The sequence below is a fragment of the Vigna radiata genome, chromosome 8 (assembly GCF_000741045.1).
Source record: "Vigna radiata var. radiata cultivar VC1973A chromosome 8, Vradiata_ver6, whole genome shotgun sequence".
Lineage (NCBI taxonomy): Eukaryota > Viridiplantae > Streptophyta > Magnoliopsida > Fabales > Fabaceae > Vigna > Vigna radiata.
In genome coordinates, this window is record NC_028358.1 from 32,488,324 (window position 1) to 32,507,392 (window position 19,069).

General features: G+C 32.1%; 3 protein-coding genes across 4 annotated transcripts; 1 reads left to right on the forward strand and 2 right to left on the reverse strand.

Moving 5' to 3' along the window:
* The first annotated feature begins 3,034 nt into the window (after positions 1-3,034).
* LOC106771332 (acyl carrier protein 1, chloroplastic) lies at positions 3,035-5,691 on the forward strand. The gene is made up of 4 exons (XM_014657295.2): positions 3,035-3,263; positions 3,811-3,921; positions 5,057-5,179; positions 5,310-5,691. The coding sequence occupies exons 1-4, from the start codon at positions 3,192-3,194 to the stop codon at positions 5,436-5,438; spliced, it is 435 nt and encodes a 144-aa protein (XP_014512781.1). The 5' UTR covers positions 3,035-3,191; the 3' UTR covers positions 5,439-5,691.
* A 2,895-nt stretch (positions 5,692-8,586) lies between these two features.
* On the reverse strand, positions 8,587-10,926 carry LOC106771018 (transmembrane protein adipocyte-associated 1). The gene is made up of 6 exons (XM_014656896.2): positions 10,471-10,926; positions 9,683-9,874; positions 9,424-9,586; positions 9,242-9,344; positions 9,052-9,133; positions 8,587-8,929 (listed from the first exon to the last, which is right to left on the reverse strand). Exons 1-6 carry the CDS (start codon positions 10,909-10,911, stop codon positions 8,852-8,854), a joined length of 1,059 nt encoding a protein of 352 aa, XP_014512382.2. The 5' UTR covers positions 10,912-10,926; the 3' UTR covers positions 8,587-8,851.
* A 1,309-nt stretch (positions 10,927-12,235) lies between these two features.
* Positions 12,236-18,777, reverse strand: LOC106772217 (sodium/hydrogen exchanger 2-like). Of its 2 annotated transcripts, XM_014658463.2 has the most exons (16): positions 18,438-18,777; positions 18,212-18,361; positions 17,521-17,850; positions 16,807-16,925; positions 15,937-16,034; positions 15,768-15,827; positions 15,644-15,690; positions 15,369-15,563; positions 15,182-15,228; positions 14,199-14,265; positions 14,020-14,120; positions 13,832-13,933; positions 13,424-13,562; positions 13,279-13,341; positions 13,035-13,118; positions 12,236-12,798 (listed from the first exon to the last, which is right to left on the reverse strand). In XM_014658463.2, the coding sequence occupies exons 3-16, from the start codon at positions 17,692-17,694 to the stop codon at positions 12,466-12,468; spliced, it is 1,629 nt and encodes a 542-aa protein (XP_014513949.1). In that variant the 5' UTR covers positions 17,695-17,850; positions 18,212-18,361; positions 18,438-18,777; the 3' UTR covers positions 12,236-12,465.
* Positions 18,778-19,069: the final 292 nt, after the last annotated feature.

Below are 19,069 nucleotides of genomic sequence, written 5' to 3' on the forward strand. Positions count from 1 at the left end.
AATTGTATAATTTAGAGAGAGTAAAATTACAAAAGATTATGTATATATAAATTATATTAGTTCTAAAATTTAATTTGAAGTTTTGGACTGAGCCTAAAATTTAATTAAAGTTTTGGAGTGGGGCTAAACCCACTTTAACCCTGACCCTAACCCACTTGAGAGGGGGTTTTGGGGATTGGAGCTTTTTTCTGGCCCCCTACTTAAGGGGCTTCTTAAAATAAGGCTTTTTCAATAGTGGGTTGGGGCTGGCCCTGGGGCCATGGGTTAAATTGACACCTCTACTTGTTACTCCCCTGTACCTCAAATTCAAAACACCACTGACCATGAAATTGAATCTCCCAAGAAGAACAGAATCCAGGTTTCCAACACCAAGAAACCCCTATTCTTTTACGTTAATCTTGCAAAGGTTATATCTATCTATTTCTCTTTCAATTCTCTCTCAAAAAGATTCCTTCTTTCTTTGAGCCAGAGGTACATACAGCAGCGCGATGAGGTTGTGCTTTCTGCTCTTGGAATGGGTATTCTTCTTTCCAAAGATCAGATTCTTTTTAACGTAAAGCTAAAATCTTTGATGCAATTTTGATTCATGGATTGTTAAACTAATGCAAATCTTCTCTCAACAGCTATAACTACAGATGTTACGATTGCCGAGATTTTGAAGAACAATGAATTTGCCACTGAGAAGAGTGAGATTCATTGTTTGTCTGTCATGTATATATGATTGATGTGTGGTAGTAATTTTGATGAATGTTTTGTGATGGAATAGAATGTTTATATCCGTTCACGGATTTTAACATCCGTTTAAGAGGTGTACGAAGATTCACATCCGCCGAAGAGTTATTATTTTATCTCTCTTCTCAGCATCTCACTCCCTCTTCCCTTGAAATTAAAATTAGAGTTCCAAGCCGATGACAAGGATGTCATGGAAACAGACGTTGTGGAGGAAGACGTCGCGGCGGAAGCCATCGACGAGGACAATGGGTTTGTGGTCGGCGCATACGAGGATGTTTAAGATGGCAACGAAGGTGGTGCGCGTGTGGTGGAAGTTCGGTTGGCGACCGGCCCAGTCGAAGAGCACGGGCAGTGCGGTGGATAAGACTTCGTTGTCAGCGAAGGCGGTGAGAAGTTGGTAGATGCGGTTGACGAGGGGTCTAGCTGGACCTTCCGCGTCGCGAACTACGTCTTAAAGGAGGACACCACGTCTTTTTTCGTGATCTTATATGAATTTGAAGTTGAGGGCGTTGATAGAGAAGGTGATGCTGCGAGAGAAGCGCATGCAGCAATGGAAGAAGAGGAAGGGATGACAATGAAGAAGACAAATGATTTGGATCTGAGATGGTGTTTAGTCACATGTTTTATTGGTAGCATACTGGTGATGGATCAATGAATTCTTCTTCTTTCAGGATACCGTCGCTCTCCAAGTGTTTGTGTATACGTCACATGAAAAACTTCCTTTTCCTAGCTCTAGGTTCAGTGGAGGTTTAAAAAGTAAAAAATAAAGTAAATAAAAGGTTATTTTGATAATATAAAAAAGTTACAGAAAAATAGGGGAGGGGAGGGAGAGGGACCAACGCCCGTAGAAAAATGGCCTGGGATTAGCTAATTCCCGGTTCGGTAAATTGGGCCTCAATATTTAATTTGGTCCAACTAGTTTGAGCTCAAGTTCACCTTTCCATTTGCTCCCTCCACTTCCCTTCCTCTTTTATCCTTCATTCTATTTTTTTATTCCTATTTTATATACTTTTAATAAAAGTTTATTTTTAGGATTAATGTCTCAATTGTCTTTTTTGCAGAGTCAATATATAACAGCCATTGTGACATAAGCACTCCCTCTACTCTCACGTCTCCTCACTGGGACAAACCTGCCAAAGTTGCAGTCACCCATCAACATAGTACCTTGTCATCATTACCACCATTGCGAAATCAGATCATAACTATGAAAGGTGAAAACATTTGTGTTGCTGAACTAGCTAGTTAATAATGAAAACGAAAGTAAAAAAGATTTCAAGCTCTGTTTTTTTTTTTTTAAAATGAATAATTAAGTGAGAAGAGAAGAGAGGATATAGTAAAATGAACAATCTTCACAGATATGACATATCCGTGAATGGATGTTGCACATTCGTTTAATCACATATTATCAGTTTTAATTTTTTATTGAAATAATTAAATAAATAATAATTAAATAACTAAATTAAAAAAGTTTTTCCAACAACAAATAAAAATAAAAACTAAAAACTGAATTTAAATAAAACTATATATACATTTCAAATAAAAAAAATTAATAAACTAAAAAAGAAAAACAAAATAAAAAACCACCCAAAGCCAAAACTGATGTTGCGTATCCATTTCAAAATGTCTGACATTCGTCGATGGATGTGTGACATCCGTTTCAAGGCCAAACGAATATGCGACATCCGTTCTGGCCTGAACGGTTATCGTCATCCGTTCTGGCCTGAACGGTTATCGTCATCCTGTTTCACAGTGAAATACCAGCAAATCAAACGAAGAAACCAAACATGCACATAATATTAAATCATTTATGCATACATAAAGACTAAAAAAGGAATAGCACCGGGTAGACAAAGAAAGATCTACACCAAGCACCACCTAGCAAAACACCATCGCACCACGAACAATAACATTAGTCACAATACTGCATCACACCACCGCGCCGCACCAGGACTAAGAGCAAAGTAGAGTTTAAATGACAAGTGAAAATGAGTGTGATGGCGAGAATCAATGTGAAGTGAAAAGAGAATGAGTATGACAAAGGCGAAAAAGGAGACGAATCTCAAATTAGGAGTGAAACTGTGTGAGGAAAGAATAAAAGTAAAATATTAAGATTTGGTAAATAACATGTAAAATAATAAAAAAGTATAAAACTTAAAAAAGTAAAAGAAAAGATTACTTTTGTAATTAAAATAAGATTAGAGAAAGTCAGAGAGGTGAAAAGAGCAAATGGGCGGTGTTGGGAGCAACACACTCAGCTCAAGTATGACTCAAATAAGAGACTACGACTATTTCAGTCTTAAGCTCCTCCCGATTTGTAAGGTGAGAGAGAGTCAAGAATCGAAAACAGAACCGAAGGCAGCGCAAGGAGAGGCTATTTATTACTTCTTTAACACTCTCTTCACCCATTATTCACACTCTTGGCCACCTTCTCAACACTCTTTCGATTCCCTACAAGCTCCATGGCGACCAACATGTTCAATGGAGGATCACTCTCCGCACGCTCTCTCTGTCTCCAGTTCAATCAGAATTTGGTATCGTTTTCGATTTCCGTTTGATCTTAGCTTTTCATTATAACGGTTATTCTGCGTTTTGCTTTACTCTTCTTTTTTTAATGATGTGAGATTCTCGGATTCTCTGTTTATTTGTATCTTTTTCGTTACTGTTACGTGGAAGTTTTTTCTGGATTGTGTCCGTATTCCGCTTCTGCTGCAGAGTTTCCTTGATCATCTTTATTATTTGTCTTTATTTTGTCAAATATTTTGCATTTGATAATACGACGATAATAACTACTAAGCGAGTACGTACTTGCGCAGATATTTGTTTGTGTAAATTCTGATGTTGTTTGTCGTGTGGAAAACTGTTAACATGAAATCATCATCTATTGAACGATAAAACCTAATAGCATTTCTTAAAACATGGATTGTAACGTTGTGTTTTATGGCCATCTGAACAACTTCAACGATTCTATGTAATAGTTCATATAATTTCTCCATGCTTTATAAAAGCAGAGTTTCTTGTTCTTGTTTCGTTCTATTATATTCGTTCTTTAATGGAGTTTCTTTGAATGCTTATTAACAGGCATTTAGTTCAGTTCCTAGCCCGAGGTTTAGCTCAATTTCAATCTATGGGAGGAGGAATGTTTCTTTTAGCTCGCAGCCGCGCTCAGTTTGCCTCAGAGTTTCCTGTGCTGTATGTTACTACTAGTGAAGTGCTTCAGCCCTCTTTGAGAAATTTTATTTGCATTAACATTAAATTACTAGATCTCGAGCTACTTCAAACCGTAGTTAATAGTAATTTAAATGGATTTCACAGTCATACGGTTTGAATTCAGAGAATTTGTGCTGGAAAATATGAAATGCTATATTTATGGAAAATTAAAAATTAAACATAAAGCTGAAATGATACACATTTTAGGATTTTCTCACGTAAAAGAGAGGGAGTAGACAATTGAAGTAAACTCTAAAAGTGGTTTGATCAACTGAATTTTAGCGCATAATTGTTGAAACAAACTTAACTGCAGAACAGTTTGGATGAGTTGAACAGCTCTGAATTGTTCTAAACTGCTTTTTAACTGTTCAAACAGTTTGAACTATTCTTTGTGAACATCTTATTTTAAAATATACATTTCAATCTCGTAAGCTACAATTCACTTTACACAGTTGGGTTTGGGGACAATTGTTCATTTTTTTCTTTCAAGAGTTTGTTTAATAATGTAGTTTGGTTCGGTATTAGTTTCACTATGTTCAATTTTTTTAGCTGTTCTAGAAAATGAAGGATAAAGCACAGGTGTAACTTGTAAGTTATAGCTTTTGATTTTAGTTTAAGATTAAACTACATTGTTTTGTATGATTATAATTTTATAAATGGATTTATCTAGCGAAACTAAAGTGCGCACAAACTTTGCATACTGCTGATTTTATACCAATTTAGCTGTGAAAATGGTTTTGGCCTTTCTATTTAACAGTATTCTTAATTCTTTAATCCTGTGTTTTATAGAATTTCAAGAAGCTTTGAGAGACACTTCTATGCTGACAATTTGGCACTAGTCTAACTATATCTAGATGGTTCAGTATTTCACACGGGTGGGAGGGGAGTATGAGTATGCATAACTGTTTAATTATTCGATGCACGCTTCAATAACGTGGGTTGTGTAGATAGAAATGACTGAATATCTTAAAATATAAGAAAATTCCAGAATTCCTTTTTTACTGAATAGTACTTTTTTGTCTCTTCCATATGCTAAATAAATTTTCATGTGTGTGCTTGGGGAGCGGGGAGGGAGTATTCAACGCTTTCATGCTTATATGTTGAATTCATTACGCAGGCTAAACAGGAGACAGTACAAAAGGTGTGCAAAATAGTAAAGAACCAGCTGGCTCTACCAGACGACTCTACAGTCACTGGAGAGTCAACATTCGCGGCTCTTGGAGCTGATTCACTTGACACTGTAAGTAACATCTTGCCATAAATGCTTCCATTCAATGCTCCTTGGATTTATATTAGCAAATCTGATCATGAATTAATTAATACACATCATTTCATTGTTGTGATTTACTTGTTCGTGACATGCTCCTTAGGTTGAGATCGTGATGGGGCTTGAGGAGGAATTTGGTATCAGTGTAGGAGAAGATAGTGCACAGAGCATCTCAACAGTTCAGGATGCTGCAGATCTTATCGAGGAGATAATCAGTAAACAGAATCCTTAAGAGTAAACATGTACCAGATGAAAAACATCTCTGGTAGGCATTCATGATTTTCTATGTAGTATGGGGTAGTTGATTAAGTGTTTTATCTGCATATTCTACTGTTCTCTTGTTTAGGTTTGAAAAAAATAAAAATTGTGTGAAGGTTGTGGTTTTTACGTTTCACAATTCCAGTGGGCGGTATGCCTTTGTAATAATTACGATAAAGAACTAGCTGTCGTAGTTTTGCTTAAAATTTTATCTTTGATTTTTTATACGTTGTATCCTTCGTAAATAACTTTTAATAGCTACTTTAAGGTTTGCGAAAGAAGCTGGAGAAGAGGTACAAGTAGAATCCATCTATGTTTTACCGTAACCATAGATTTTGCTCCTTTTAAAAATTTGTGACCTTGGTATTGCATACAAATTTTATTCTACACCAATTTTTTTTTACTATTATGTGATACTATTCCTCACAGTTATTCATTCTCTTTTTCTTTTAAAAATATGCAATAATTAATTTTTGTTAAAAGATCATTTTATCACCCTAAAAAATAGGGCTGGGCAAAAAAACTGATCTGTAGTGTACTCTTACATCTTCACTAATTTCAGTTCAATTATTTTATCTGGTCAAGAAAACTTTATTTAATAACAAAATATTAATAAAAATAAATGTTCACATAAAAAGATAATAATTAATTTTTTAAGACAATTTTTTTATCACAAAATTTATATTTTTATCAATAAAAATAAAAAATGTAATTTATATTTTATATTTTTTAAGTTATATAAATAAATAAATATATATATATATATATATATATATATATTTATATTTTTTTTATTAATGAAATAAATAAATAAAAAATAAAATAATTTTTAATAATAAAAAAATATAAATAAAATAGAAAATAATAATATTAAATAATTAAAAATCAATTTATTAGACACTTATGAATAAAATAAAATAAATATTAAAATAAATTTCAATTAAAAAGAATATGTATTATTATACTATTTAGTTTAAAAATTAGTACAATTCAATTTAAAATTAGTATAGTTACTAGTTCAGTTCAATTTATATTGTAGTTTAATTAAAATTAGTGTAGTTTACAATTTAGTTAATAGTTCAGTTAGTGTAATTTACAATTCAGTTAATAGTTTAGTTCAGTTAATAGTTCAGTTAGTGTAGTTTACAATTCAGTTAATAATTCAGTTCAATTCATACTGTAATTTAGTACAATTCAGTATAGTTCACTTCAGTTTGATAAAACAAAAAACAGTTTAGTTTGTCTGAACTGTTTTACAGTTCAGTTTTTAGCAGTGCAGTACAGTTCAGTTCGATTTGCCCACTCCTAGTAAAAAATGTTGAAAGATAATAATGTGATTTCAAATAATTTTTTTCTTTTTTTTTTAAGTAAGAAATGTTAATTTTTGTTATAGTTTGAATCCATGGAGCAGTTAATAGTCTGCTCAGTAGGGTGTAATGTAAAGCAGATATTAATTGTGTTTGATAGAAGGAGAAAAAAAAGAAAAAAAATGTTTTTGACTCACAATATTTTTCTTATATTTGTATTCTTTTTTCTATCTTTTTTCTTTTTACTAAATCAAGAAAATTACAGAAGTTTTAATTTTTTTTTTTGTTTCAAACTTATTCTATTCTATTATAGAACTTTACATTTAATTTCCTTTTTATTTTTATTTTTTTATATATCTATTTTTTATTTGAAAAGGTTGAAGTTTATAAATGGATATTAATTTAAATGAAAAAAATAATTTCATTTTACTATTTAAATTGTATTCCCTTGATTTATTTTATTGTTTTCGTCAGTACATGTTAGCAGTAATTATCTGATACAACTCAAATATTTTATAGTCTATTTCGTGGGGAAACATGAGTACATAACGTGAAATAAAAATACAATAATTATATAAACAATCATAAAACAAATAAATATTATAAACTAATTGTTTAGTATTGTGCATATGATAATTATGCTTTTTTTTTTTCTCTTATCATTTTTATCAATCATAAAAAATAGAATATTTAAATATTGTATATGTTACACATTATTTTAAAAGGGAAGCGTTTTGGATATTCTTAACTGAGATTATTTTGACTAATATCATCCAAAATTTATTATAACTAGCGTTGATAAAAAATGTAAAAAAAATTATTAAAATAAGTATGACTACCACCCAAACAACAATAGCCTTGTTATATCAATTAAATCTTTTTACAAAACGTTATAACCTTATCTAAATAAACTGAAATACCCTCAATCAATATAAACTAAAAATTGTCATCGATTATAATATTAAGTTATTTAAATATTAATTAATACAAAAATTATTTTTATATTAGGTAATAATTTAATATATTCTATTCAAGCAATAAAATTAAAATTTAAGAAACTTAAATTGTTCAATTTATAATAAAACATTTACAAAACTATATAAATTTAATTTTAAAATATATTTAAGTATTGATAGTCTAAGTGTGAGTTTAAGTCCTAATTGAATAAAGAAGAGAAAGTTAAATTAGAAGATTATAAACTCATTGTCTTAAAGCTTTGAGTTGTAAGTGACTCAAATTTTATTATTATTGGGATTCTTTAGTGATTTTGTTGAAAGATCCATGATTAAGTATGAAATTTATACAAGTGTGTGATTTGAAGGAGTATAACAATGTAGAAAGGACTCACGTTTGAAGGGAATATTGATCGAAATCCAATTGAGTCAAAATTTTATATTAGTTAGAGACGAGTTGAAAACACGTTATAAGATAAAAATTATGAAATTCATTGATTACACAACTCGTTAAAATTATATTAATATAATTTTGACTCAATAATATCAAAGCTTATGGTATAGATATATTAAAATTATTTCCATTTAAATGAAGGTGTATAGATATAAAAAGGACTTGTCCTTAAAAGAAATATTGTTGAGAGTCTATGAGTAAGTTACAGACACACTGAAAATAGAATGAGTCCATTATAAAGTAAAAGAGCCATATATACATTGTCTTATGTTTTTAATCAGAAGTCATGTCATTCTCTATGGAATTTTCTAACTATAGAAGCGGTTAAACTTCTTACCTCCTTTCCCAATATTTAAATCAAACAATTTATTTATGCAACAAGAATGCAATAAAGGACTATTGTTCGCATTGTGTAAATGCTTGAAGCGTAATGATTGTTCATTATTATTTTTTCCGATATTGATTAATTGAACAAACAGATAAATTCAATATTAAATCACGAATAGAACATTCTGATATATTATTAACCTGAGGTTACTAACACTTCTTTTAAAAATTTATCTACTAAAGAGATTTACTGAAATATTTACTTTATTTACAAATTTCGTGAACGGATGCCCTGGTAATTAGTACATCGAGGCCTTATTAATCTAAAAATATAGCAACTACCTCATCAGTTCCAATCTGATTCGAAGAAACCGGCATCTTTCATTTCAGAGTAGTACACGTTTTCCAAACGCAAATCGTCCTCCTGTAACATTCACAATAAAAACAAACAGTTTGATAAATAAAAGAAGATTCATAACTGCAAACAATACCAATGTTTGAACTGTAAAAATTGAACTCCAAGCATTAAGTTAAGGACACTGTGACCTGAAAAAAGTCAGCCAGGAAGGTTATATACAGAAGGGGAAGATAAGCGGCATGGTAACACACAATCGTGAAATGATATAACCTGTGAGAAAAAGTAAAAAACAAATCTTTAGAGAAAGAAGCCAAAAGAAAAAAAAAAAAATCAAAAGAATCGCTTTCTAGTAAGCTACAGAATAAACTAGAATCTAACCAGAAACCAAAAGCAGCACCGTTTCCAGTAATGCCACAAGCAAATAGTGCAATTGCATTCAAGATGAACATGATAATAACATACTTGTAGTATGCAGGCCTCGCTGCAAAATGAGGAATAGAAATTATGCTATCATAAAACTAATTAAAGACATAATATAACAATCCAGGCAACTAACTTACCAGGTAACCTTTCTCTCCACCTAGAATGATAAACAAACAATATGAAACCGTAAACAAGGGTAAGCAACAGCTTGTGAATGACCCACAAGTTCCACTTCACGTGAGGAGTAGGGTAACCACTGTTGATGAAAATTGGAATCCCAAATGCAAACAGATATATAGCCTAAAAAGGAAAAGGTGAAACTGTAACATTTAATACAGTAAAATAAAACCCATATAAGGACTAGCAGCAAGATTGAAGAAAAAAACACAGAATTACCTTCAACAAGATATCAAAACCAACAATAATCCCCGATATACCAAAAGTTCGAGTTAACGCTTCTAAGCCACTGGTACTATTTCCTTGAAACAAAAACGCAAGCAAACTCACTTCAAGAAACAACATTCCAGAAGTAGTAAAGAGGGACAACAAGTTCCACGCAAACTCTTTCCCAGGAGAGCACTCCCATGTCTGCATCAATCAAAGAATTACACATTCACCATCGCCAGCAGATCACAAAAATAACTAACACCATTTGCAACAAATAAGTTTAGTTAATAATAATAAAAACAGTATTCAATTTGATCCAATAATTAACATCTTTAGAGTTACTAAAATGTTTATCCTACTAAGTCTGTGATTGAGTAGACATTTGCAAATTGATTTTGTAAACCTGATTTTGGTTCAAATTGATGTTAAGTGATATGATTTATGTTTAGATGTTTTTATTTTTAAGCGATATGACATAAAAGTAATGCAAAAAACTATGTAAAATTGCTTAATCTCAAAATCAATTTTGTGCCCAGAATCGATTCATTCTTCAAGCTGAAGCTGAAACCAAACACGCGAACATTCATTTAAAATCTAACTACCTAGTATTTTAACCTGGCTTTGAATACTCTAAATCATCCAACAAAAATCCAAAAATGCACACCAAATTCACAAGCTGTAAGCAATTCGATGTACAAAACTACACAAGTTGAAACATTTGGAAAATAAACTGTAAATTTACTTTATTTATTTAATTCTTGCTGGATTAAAGAAATTGCGGGAAAACATAAATTGACCTGGGAAAAGCACCACACGAGATTGAGGATACTGACAAGCCAGAGGGAAGCGTAATAGGATATAATGATGTAAGAACGACCGTGTGAGAGTTTGAGGAAGCTTTGTCTAGCTTGCAGTGCTAAGTACAAGACGAAGAGAAAGGAAGCGATGATCAAAACCGCATTGTGCAAAAACCCATGGCACTCAAACACCCAATTGTGGATTCCTTCAGTTACCACTGAATTTGGCCCTTGTTTTTCGAGTGTCAGCAGCGATTGGACTACCATATCTCCCAAAACTCCCTTTGTTTCTGAACAAAGGAAAACCCTAAACCTAATTTTGAGAATTGAAAGGAAAGAATGGATTTTGGAATAGAATAGTGGGAGGTGAATTGAGGAACAGTAACAGTATGGCGAGAATTGTGACTCCGACTGATACAAACAATAATACCTATAGATCATTCATTTTCTGTTATTGTCTTCATATCTCTGGATTTTATCCCCTATTTATTATTTACCTTATCAAACTACAAATTTTTTACTTCCATTAGATAGTATGGCTGTCTGTTTGTTTTTCTACTGTACCAAAAATTCATTAGAGTATAGAACGATTTTTAATTATTAAAGTAAATATATTAATAAGATAAAAAATCTAATAATTTAACTTTAAACTTCAACATCACTTTCTTTCTATACTAAACTAAATGGAACATTTTTATCTATTCACACTGTTAAAATAATCACTGTAAAAAAAAAAAAAAAGAAAAACACAAATAAAAAAAATTAATATATAAAAAACAATCATATATCACCTTTGTAAAATTAGATGTAATATAATATATATATATATATATATTGAATGACTTAAAATTAATTGTTTTATATAATTAAATACGTTAAGATTATTATTTTATTATTAAAAATATCAAAATGATCTAATTAATATAAAATCATAAAAAAACTACATGTCATAATTTTTTTAAATACCATAAATAGTATTTTTAATTTGATGAAAAGTGAAATTAAAAATATTAGATTCTGAACGGAACTTATAATAATGTTATGGTTTTCATTTATAGAAACACAATATAATTCTCAAACTTTTTCTTTTCATGTTATTAAAAAAGAAAAATCCAAAAAAAAAAAAGTAAAAATTAAGATAATCTGCATTTAGAAGATCACAATTTCATAAGTAATTTCATCACTTTCTTATAGTCAATATCAAATCCACGTAGGCTTTCTTATTTTATTTTCAACATGAATGATTAATATGTGATTGTACGTAATTTTGATTTTATACGAAAAACATATTTTAACAGTTACCTAAACCGGTTTTCTAATAATAGCTGTAAGAGTGTCCAACTAGCAATCATCAGAAGGCAGTGGAGCTATAGTAAATACGTTGTCTAATGAGTATTGCACCTACATACATTTCTGTAACTCTAAAGTTTCAACAAAAACACTCGGCTAAAGAACAAGGAATGCAATTGCTACTAGAAAGATTTTTGCCTGTTCAGGATTCTTACAGATATATTAGAATAAAAATAAATAAATTTCTTTATAAATTAAAATTAAATTATAATAATGTCAAATGTTTATCTATTAAGTTAATTTTAATTTATAAAAAAACCACTTTTTGGAAAAATCTAAACTCAACCTTATTTTGCTATAATAATGCGTGAGCAATCCTTCATGTCAAATTATGTGAAAGGTTTGTTGGTAATCAGGTGCAATAAAAATTAATCTTTCTAAGGCAGAAGCTGCCAACGAAAAAAAAAACAATAAATAAAACTTGAAAAATATTTAAATACAATGATAATGGTCAAAGAAATCTAATAATAAAATATTACACTTTACGAAGGACGTTGAGATGAGTTGAGATGACATATGCACTCACTTCTCACTACCCAAAGAGCTGACAAAATCTCAGTATGGGATTCTTATACAAGCATTGCTAACCTCCACAAAAATTTACTCAGTTTTACAATACAAATTACATATTTCTTGCCTTTTTCCTCAACGCCATTGATGACCATTACGTTCAGATGGAGAGCCAGGTTCTACAGGAACAAAACCCCTTCCACCGAAAACAGGACGCATGAATGCATCATCGAACTTACGCCACAAACGATGAACAGTGTGTGTTGGAGTTCTAAGCAATGCGCGGATGCTGCTTGGTCGATGGATTGAATCAATATCGACTTCAGAGTCTTGGGCACTCCCAAGAAGTGGGACAGTGGCTGATTTTGGAGTAGATGCATCTGTGGCTATCACGATGTTTATTTCTTTATGATTTGGAGTATGAGGTAGTAAAAGCCGTATGAGTGGCTTAGTCATCAAACCAAAGACCTGAGAATGGTAATTACCAAGTGTCAGCACCATCTTAAAAAAAAACTTATATAATATTTAATTTCTGTCAAATTTGATTAATTTGAGCATCACAAGGTGAAGGTACAGTTAGTGATGCAGACTGGTAAAGCAGGGATGAATAGAAGTGATATAGGAAAGACAAAACAGCCTCTGTAATAAAAATAAACTAATGACACAGCCTCTGCATGTCAGCAACTACAAAATATTTATCTTACCACCGTGCTGAAAAGTACAACAGTGATGGTGCTAGTGATCATGACTGCATTGCTTCTCAGTGAAGTATGCCCCGACATGGTGAACTGCATTTGTAAAGAGCATCAGATTTAAAGCATCAGTATATAAGATCCTATCTTCTGTGACCACTGTTCTCTCCTCACTTTCCATTGGCAGAATCAGTGGCCAATAATTCAATTTTCCAAAAGACAAAACAAAACCACTAATAAGCATTGTTGCTCCTACCTGATTATATGCAAGTGCCATTGAAACAGCACCCCTCATAAGACCAGCCCACCAAATAATTACCTAAAAACAAGGAGAAACCTGTCAACAAAACTTAGTAGCACAAGAAATCTGGAAAAGAGCATTGACAGAAATTTAGCCATACTTGCTGTCTGAAGCTAATTTTCTCATTTGGTGATTTTTTAGCCAAGTTGGATAGAAAGGATAAGGGGAAAACAAAGGCTGCTCTTCCAACAAGAACTAGGCCCAACAATACTGAACTAGCTGCAATAGATGTTCCAGGACTGCAGAAAGAACCAAGTATAGCAAATCAATTGTTTTTCTAATATAATACAAGGAAGTATTGAGAAGATTGATGAATGCAGAATAAAAATTCACTAAAGAAAAATAAAAGCTAAAAGCACTACAGAAGAGCTCTCGATTCACATCAAGTAATACAAGGACCGTTTCAGTACAGAAGCAGACCATTTGTGTACATGAAAGAATGCCATTCGGCAATTTTTCATGAGCGCAAATTAATGAATAGATTATTATTAATGGGTCTAAAGAATACCTATCACTGACGAATTTCCATTTTTCAATGTCCAAGGCATCCATACCCACATAAAGGAAGATAAAGATCTCGGCAACAAATGACAAGGTTGCAAAAGAATGCCTGCAAGGGTTACATGAAAAATATGTTTAGGAATGGTAAACTTGAACGGTGTATATAACATGAAGAAATATGTTTAGAAGACATACTTGGTAGTGATTCTTGAACTCTCAGTCACATTATGCCAGGTATAATGAGACATAACAATCCCACAAAAGAATACAGTGAGGATGCCACTTAGATAGCATAACTGCAGAAGATGTAGATACATCAGCATCATATTAATGACAAATGTTGACCGCATCACAAAATGTTCTTTAAAACTTACTTCAGCTAGCATGTAGGATAGGTACGCCATTAACATCATAAGAGCAACCTCACGATCTGTAGAGTGCCTGAAATTAAGGAGAAATGTGTTAAACATCAATAAAGAATTGTTTCAAACCATCCTGTGCCATGTACCAAATAAAGGGTCTAAAACCTTAGTACTCAAGATAGAAAGAACAAGCTAACAGATGCACAAAGACTGAGAGATACCAAGTTACTAAATGTCAACTGAACTAATGTGACTTTTTTTCCTAAAAAATAAAAAAAAAATAAGACAATTTGAAAAGGCAATAATTCATACCAAACAATAATTATGGGATGCACTACGTTTTATAACTCATAGTAGAAACCAATGTCTAACAAGTCTCACATTTTTATTGATTTCTATTTTATTTAAGATTAAATATATTTAGTCCTTGAAGTTTGATGAGAAAGAATTCATCCATTTTCAAAACTTTGATGCATTTTTTGGTTTCTAAACTTTACCCATTTAGGTTAATTTTGTTTGTCATGTCAAACACGTGTTATGTTAGCATTTGAATTGTTTATCCCAATTGACACGTTCTCACTTCAATGTCAAGTAAAAAAAATTTAATGAAATTGGGTTAAAAGGATTATATATATATATATATTCATCTTTAAAGTTTTGGGACCAAAATGCTCAAAGTTTCACATGGGGACAGATTCTAATTTCACGTTAGAACTTAGAGATTAGAAACATGTTTAACCCATTTTATTTCAATGGTATGAAATAACTTATGGTGAACAACATAACATTTAGAATAAAAAAACTCAAATGAACCAGTTAACATACATGGTTAACAAACAATACAAAAAATTTAGATTGGATGAAGTGAGAAATTTATTAATTATCGTAGAATTGTAACTAAATTTCACTAATAGTTAACTGCATATACAATAAAACAATGTAATACCATAACAGTTACTGCTGAACAGACAATGGAAATGGGAAAATGTCAATACCTTCCAATATACAGCTTTTTGATAATATAAGCACTGAGTAGACCTGTCTACAAGGTGATGAACAGACATTAGACCATAGCGAAAAGTCCATATAAATATTTATGTGCATGCTCAGCGTTGACATACATTTTGTCTATGATTCAATATGATGCATGCATGAGAGAATTAGACGAAGAAAAACATTTACCAACACTCCAAGCATTGTGCTTGCGACAAATAAATACAAGAAATTGCCCAAAAAGTGCAAAGCTATTGAAGAGTCTATGTGGTTGAGGTCAAAGCTTTGGATTGCATTGAAAAGCACCACTGATGTAGCATCATTCACAACACCCTCCCCAAATACAAGACTGTACAGCAAAGGTGTCTCATCCTGATTTAGCACCTGCATAATCATTCATAAGTTCAGTAACTATAATGATACCATAGTTGTAAGTAAAATGTAAAGAATATATTGCTTCAAACCTGCAATGTGCAAACAGAATCTGTCGCAGCAAATATTGCACCAATTGCTGGAAATTATCATAAATTAGTACGTCAAAAACCAAATGAGAGATTGCCAAGTAGATGCTATTGACAAGTAAAATACCTAGGTAATCCCCTAATTCCAGTGGACCAATATCCAACTTCTCAAAAATTTGTGACGCACCTGAAATAATCCCTCAATTTTAGTCAAATAACTAGGCAAATTTATTTTCTAACTGCATCAAATCTTAAATAACAACCTAAATAAGTACAAGTAAAGCAATAATGCCTACCCAAAGTTATGACCGCACAAGATATTAATGTACCAATAGCACCAAACAATATGATGGTCATGAAGTTAACAAAAAACTGCTTCTTTTTCACCTGAAACCTGAAATGAATTACACAGAACTAAATCATAAGAAAAAAATAACTGCAATGTATCATACACGTGAAGTCAAAAGTTAAGAATAAAACATGGATTTCGGGACTAAGGACAGGGATTTTAGGAGGGGAAAATAATATGATGCAGGAGTTCTTAATATGACATTAATACATTTCATGATCATATCATGAATACATAAACTGATCCTTTTAACTACATAGTCGTGAAAGCAATTATCACATATAAAACCACCAATAGTATCTACAAGAAAAGGTCAAGAAAAGTAGAACTTGTTCAAGTCATATAATTTTCAAATAATTGAAGTAATGAATGAAATAGGGAACTTAAACATGGGACTCGAGTTCTATGTCACTCGTGTAAGTACAAGTGCGCAAGCAAGTCAACTGAGTGCTAGTATCCTGTATATTTCAAACAGCCAGACTCTAGACATTGAATGAGCTCCTAAAAGTTATCCACCATTATATAACTCTAATTGTGACTAGCTTTTAATTCTGCAGAAAAATGTTATATCCCTCTCCCTTCCCCAACAAACACCAAACGTGCATTAATCATCAACAAGTATACCATGTATCTGTGAAAATCAACCAGATTACTTTCAGATTATCACATTGGGAAGTAGGGATGTCTGCAAGGAAATTTTAATTTGTAAAGGGGCAAAACAAAGCAACTTCCCTTTTTCTTTAATAACAGAATGATAAATGAGTCATGCATCAATTCCTCGCTAGATAAGATAAAGGTGCTGAAGACGAAAAATTACCCAGCATTGAATATTATAGGCGGCAGAAGGTATATGAAGAAAAGATCTTCACTGAAAACAAGAATATGTGAGCTTTTACCACCACTAAGCAGCAAAATGACTACGCCAGTGGAAATACCCTGAGAAAAATAATATGAAATTTAATCATTGTCCAATAAAAACAAGAAAAAGAAAAGCTGCACGAACCATTGTTCAAACTAAGCCTCAAAACACGCATACCATTGCCCCCTAAAAGATGGCAAAATATTTGGAGGAGTTGGACTATTCAGGTTTAATTAAAAAAAGTGATCCTTACACTTTGACACTATTTTCCAGTTAAGTTTCCGTGTAAAAGAATCCTACATATTGATCCCTAAAAGAATTTCTTTTGCAAATTATTCCCTGGCATTTGTTAACAATATAAAGGTGTTAAAATATTTACAGGAACCAAAGAGAAAAAAACTTCTTAGATGTATGAACCATTCTCACTTTGGAACCCAATCAAATTGTAAATATTTTTCATAAGCAGACAAAAGCAAAAATATACAGCGAGTAAATCTATTGTTCTTGTTACGAAAGACCAATTTGTAAACATGTTTACACGTAGAGGCCGAAATATAGAATTTTCCACAAACGGACTAAGAGGAAAATCAATTTTAGCAGTAAGACTTAAAAATTTAACACATACTTTTAAATACCGTGGGGCAAATAAGCTCAAGGACGGTGCATACTTACAATCAAAAGGGCAGTGATAGACTCATTCATCCACCGGTTCTCCTCAAGAAGATGGCCAATGACAATACAAGCACAAAGAAGAGCCACAAATAAGTTCATGGAGACAACGGAGGCATGGTCCGAAGTGGATACCATTTGCAACTTTGAAACAACAGAACTGATTTCAAAGACCATCTTGTCCCCCCCTCCACGATAAATAATTGCACAAGCAGATTTTACAGAATTCAGATTCCTACTGAGTCGAAAAGTTCAAGCCCAATTTACAATGCAAATCTATTTCTCCGAGGTTCCCATTTTAAAATCTTCACGATCTCGCCATGGAAAAAATCACTGCAATACAGCAACAAACACGCTTTTAAGATTTCCCAACACAATAAAAAGAAAAAAAAAAACTAAAACATCACAGAACATGATTCTATTCCAGAAGCAAACACTAAAAAAGCAAAAGAAAAACAAAAATATTGGGCAAAAAATCATGCAACGAAACTAATCATCAATCCCAAGAGAGACAGATAAAAAAAAATTGCATGACTGAATTAAAGTACATAATTCAGAAAGGAATCTAAAACATGCAGCAAAGATTGTCCCCTTTTTCCTTCAGCGGTCTTCAACAAAGATGAAACCCAACCAAAACAAACAAAAAAAAAAACAATATCACGTGTCAGCGAAGTAAACAAGAGCAATTGCTTACCAGAACTCACGATTGCAGCATTGCGGAGAGGGCACGATTTGGTTAGTGTTGCGGAAACCCGACGAATTCAACTTCCAAAGAACTCGAACAGAGAAAGCCACAAACTAATCTCGTGTTCGAATTCTGGCGTAACGGAGACACGTTTCCGCTCTGAGATAGGGGATCAAGTTAGAAACGAAGGGAAACTAAAAATTGAAAAAAAACAAAGAATAAGGAATATACGTACAGAAGAAGTAGGAGATTGTAAGCAAAGTCCCCTGGGAGAATCAAAAACGAAATTTTTTCTTTCTGGTATTGAAACCAAAGCGTGCGAAAAAAGTGGAATTACGAAGGCTCTAGAAATTAGACAGAGACAGAGAAAGAGGAAAGTGTGTGGACAGACAAAGAGACAGGGACAAGAAAGAAAGAAGAAACGAAGAGAATATGAGATTGATCTATAATTTGTTAACGTGTGGATGACAAGTAGGAGATTGCTCCGTCGCAGCTGTAGCAGTTGACGCTACGAGTATCAATCAGATTTGGGATTTATAATCATGTGATGCTGTTCTTGTATTCTGGTGTATCAAACTTTCTTCCAGGAGCATTAATTAATACTATAAACACAATCCCTGATGTAATCTATTCCCCTTTTTATCATAATCTTAATAAGATTGGTATATTATGTATAAAAAGTTACAATCATTTATTTAACAACGGCTTCCTGAGATAATTTATCAAATTTCTCACTTTCTTAGATAACTTACATTCAATATAAAAGATGTAATAATTTGTTGATTCTAACAAACTTGAAAGAAAACTAAACTCGTGGGATAATAATGTTACAAAATATATTTAAAAATATTTTTATTAATTGATGAT

Bases quoted from the DNA above. Each gene is read 5' to 3' on its own strand.
- LOC106771332 (XM_014657295.2), top strand. From the start codon at position 3,192: ATGGCGACCAACATGTTCAATGGAGGATCACTCTCCGCACGCTCTCTC. The intron at 3,264-3,810 runs GTATCGTTTTCG...GCTTATTAACAG, and splicing joins TCCAGTTCAATCAGAATTTG to GCATTTAGTTCAGTTCCTAG. The intron at 3,922-5,056 runs GTATGTTACTAC...TTCATTACGCAG, and splicing joins GCCTCAGAGTTTCCTGTGCT to GCTAAACAGGAGACAGTACA.
- LOC106771018 (XM_014656896.2), bottom strand. From the start codon at position 10,911: ATGATCTATAGGTATTATTGTTTGTATCAGTCGGAGTCACAATTCTCG. The intron at 9,875-10,470 runs GTCAATTTATGT...TGATTGATGCAG, and splicing joins TCGTGTGGTGCTTTTCCCAG to ACATGGGAGTGCTCTCCTGG. The intron at 9,134-9,241 runs GTTAGATTCTAG...TTTTTCTCACAG, and splicing joins GGTGCTGCTTTTGGTTTCTG to GTTATATCATTTCACGATTG.
- LOC106772217 (XM_014658463.2), bottom strand. From the start codon at position 17,694: ATGGTCTTTGAAATCAGTTCTGTTGTTTCAAAGTTGCAAATGGTATCC. The intron at 15,828-15,936 runs GTAGGCATTATT...GGATTATTTCAG, and splicing joins TTGTGCGGTCATAACTTTGG to GTGCGTCACAAATTTTTGAG. The intron at 15,691-15,767 runs GTATTTTACTTG...GATAATTTCCAG, and splicing joins GGAATTAGGGGATTACCTAG to CAATTGGTGCAATATTTGCT.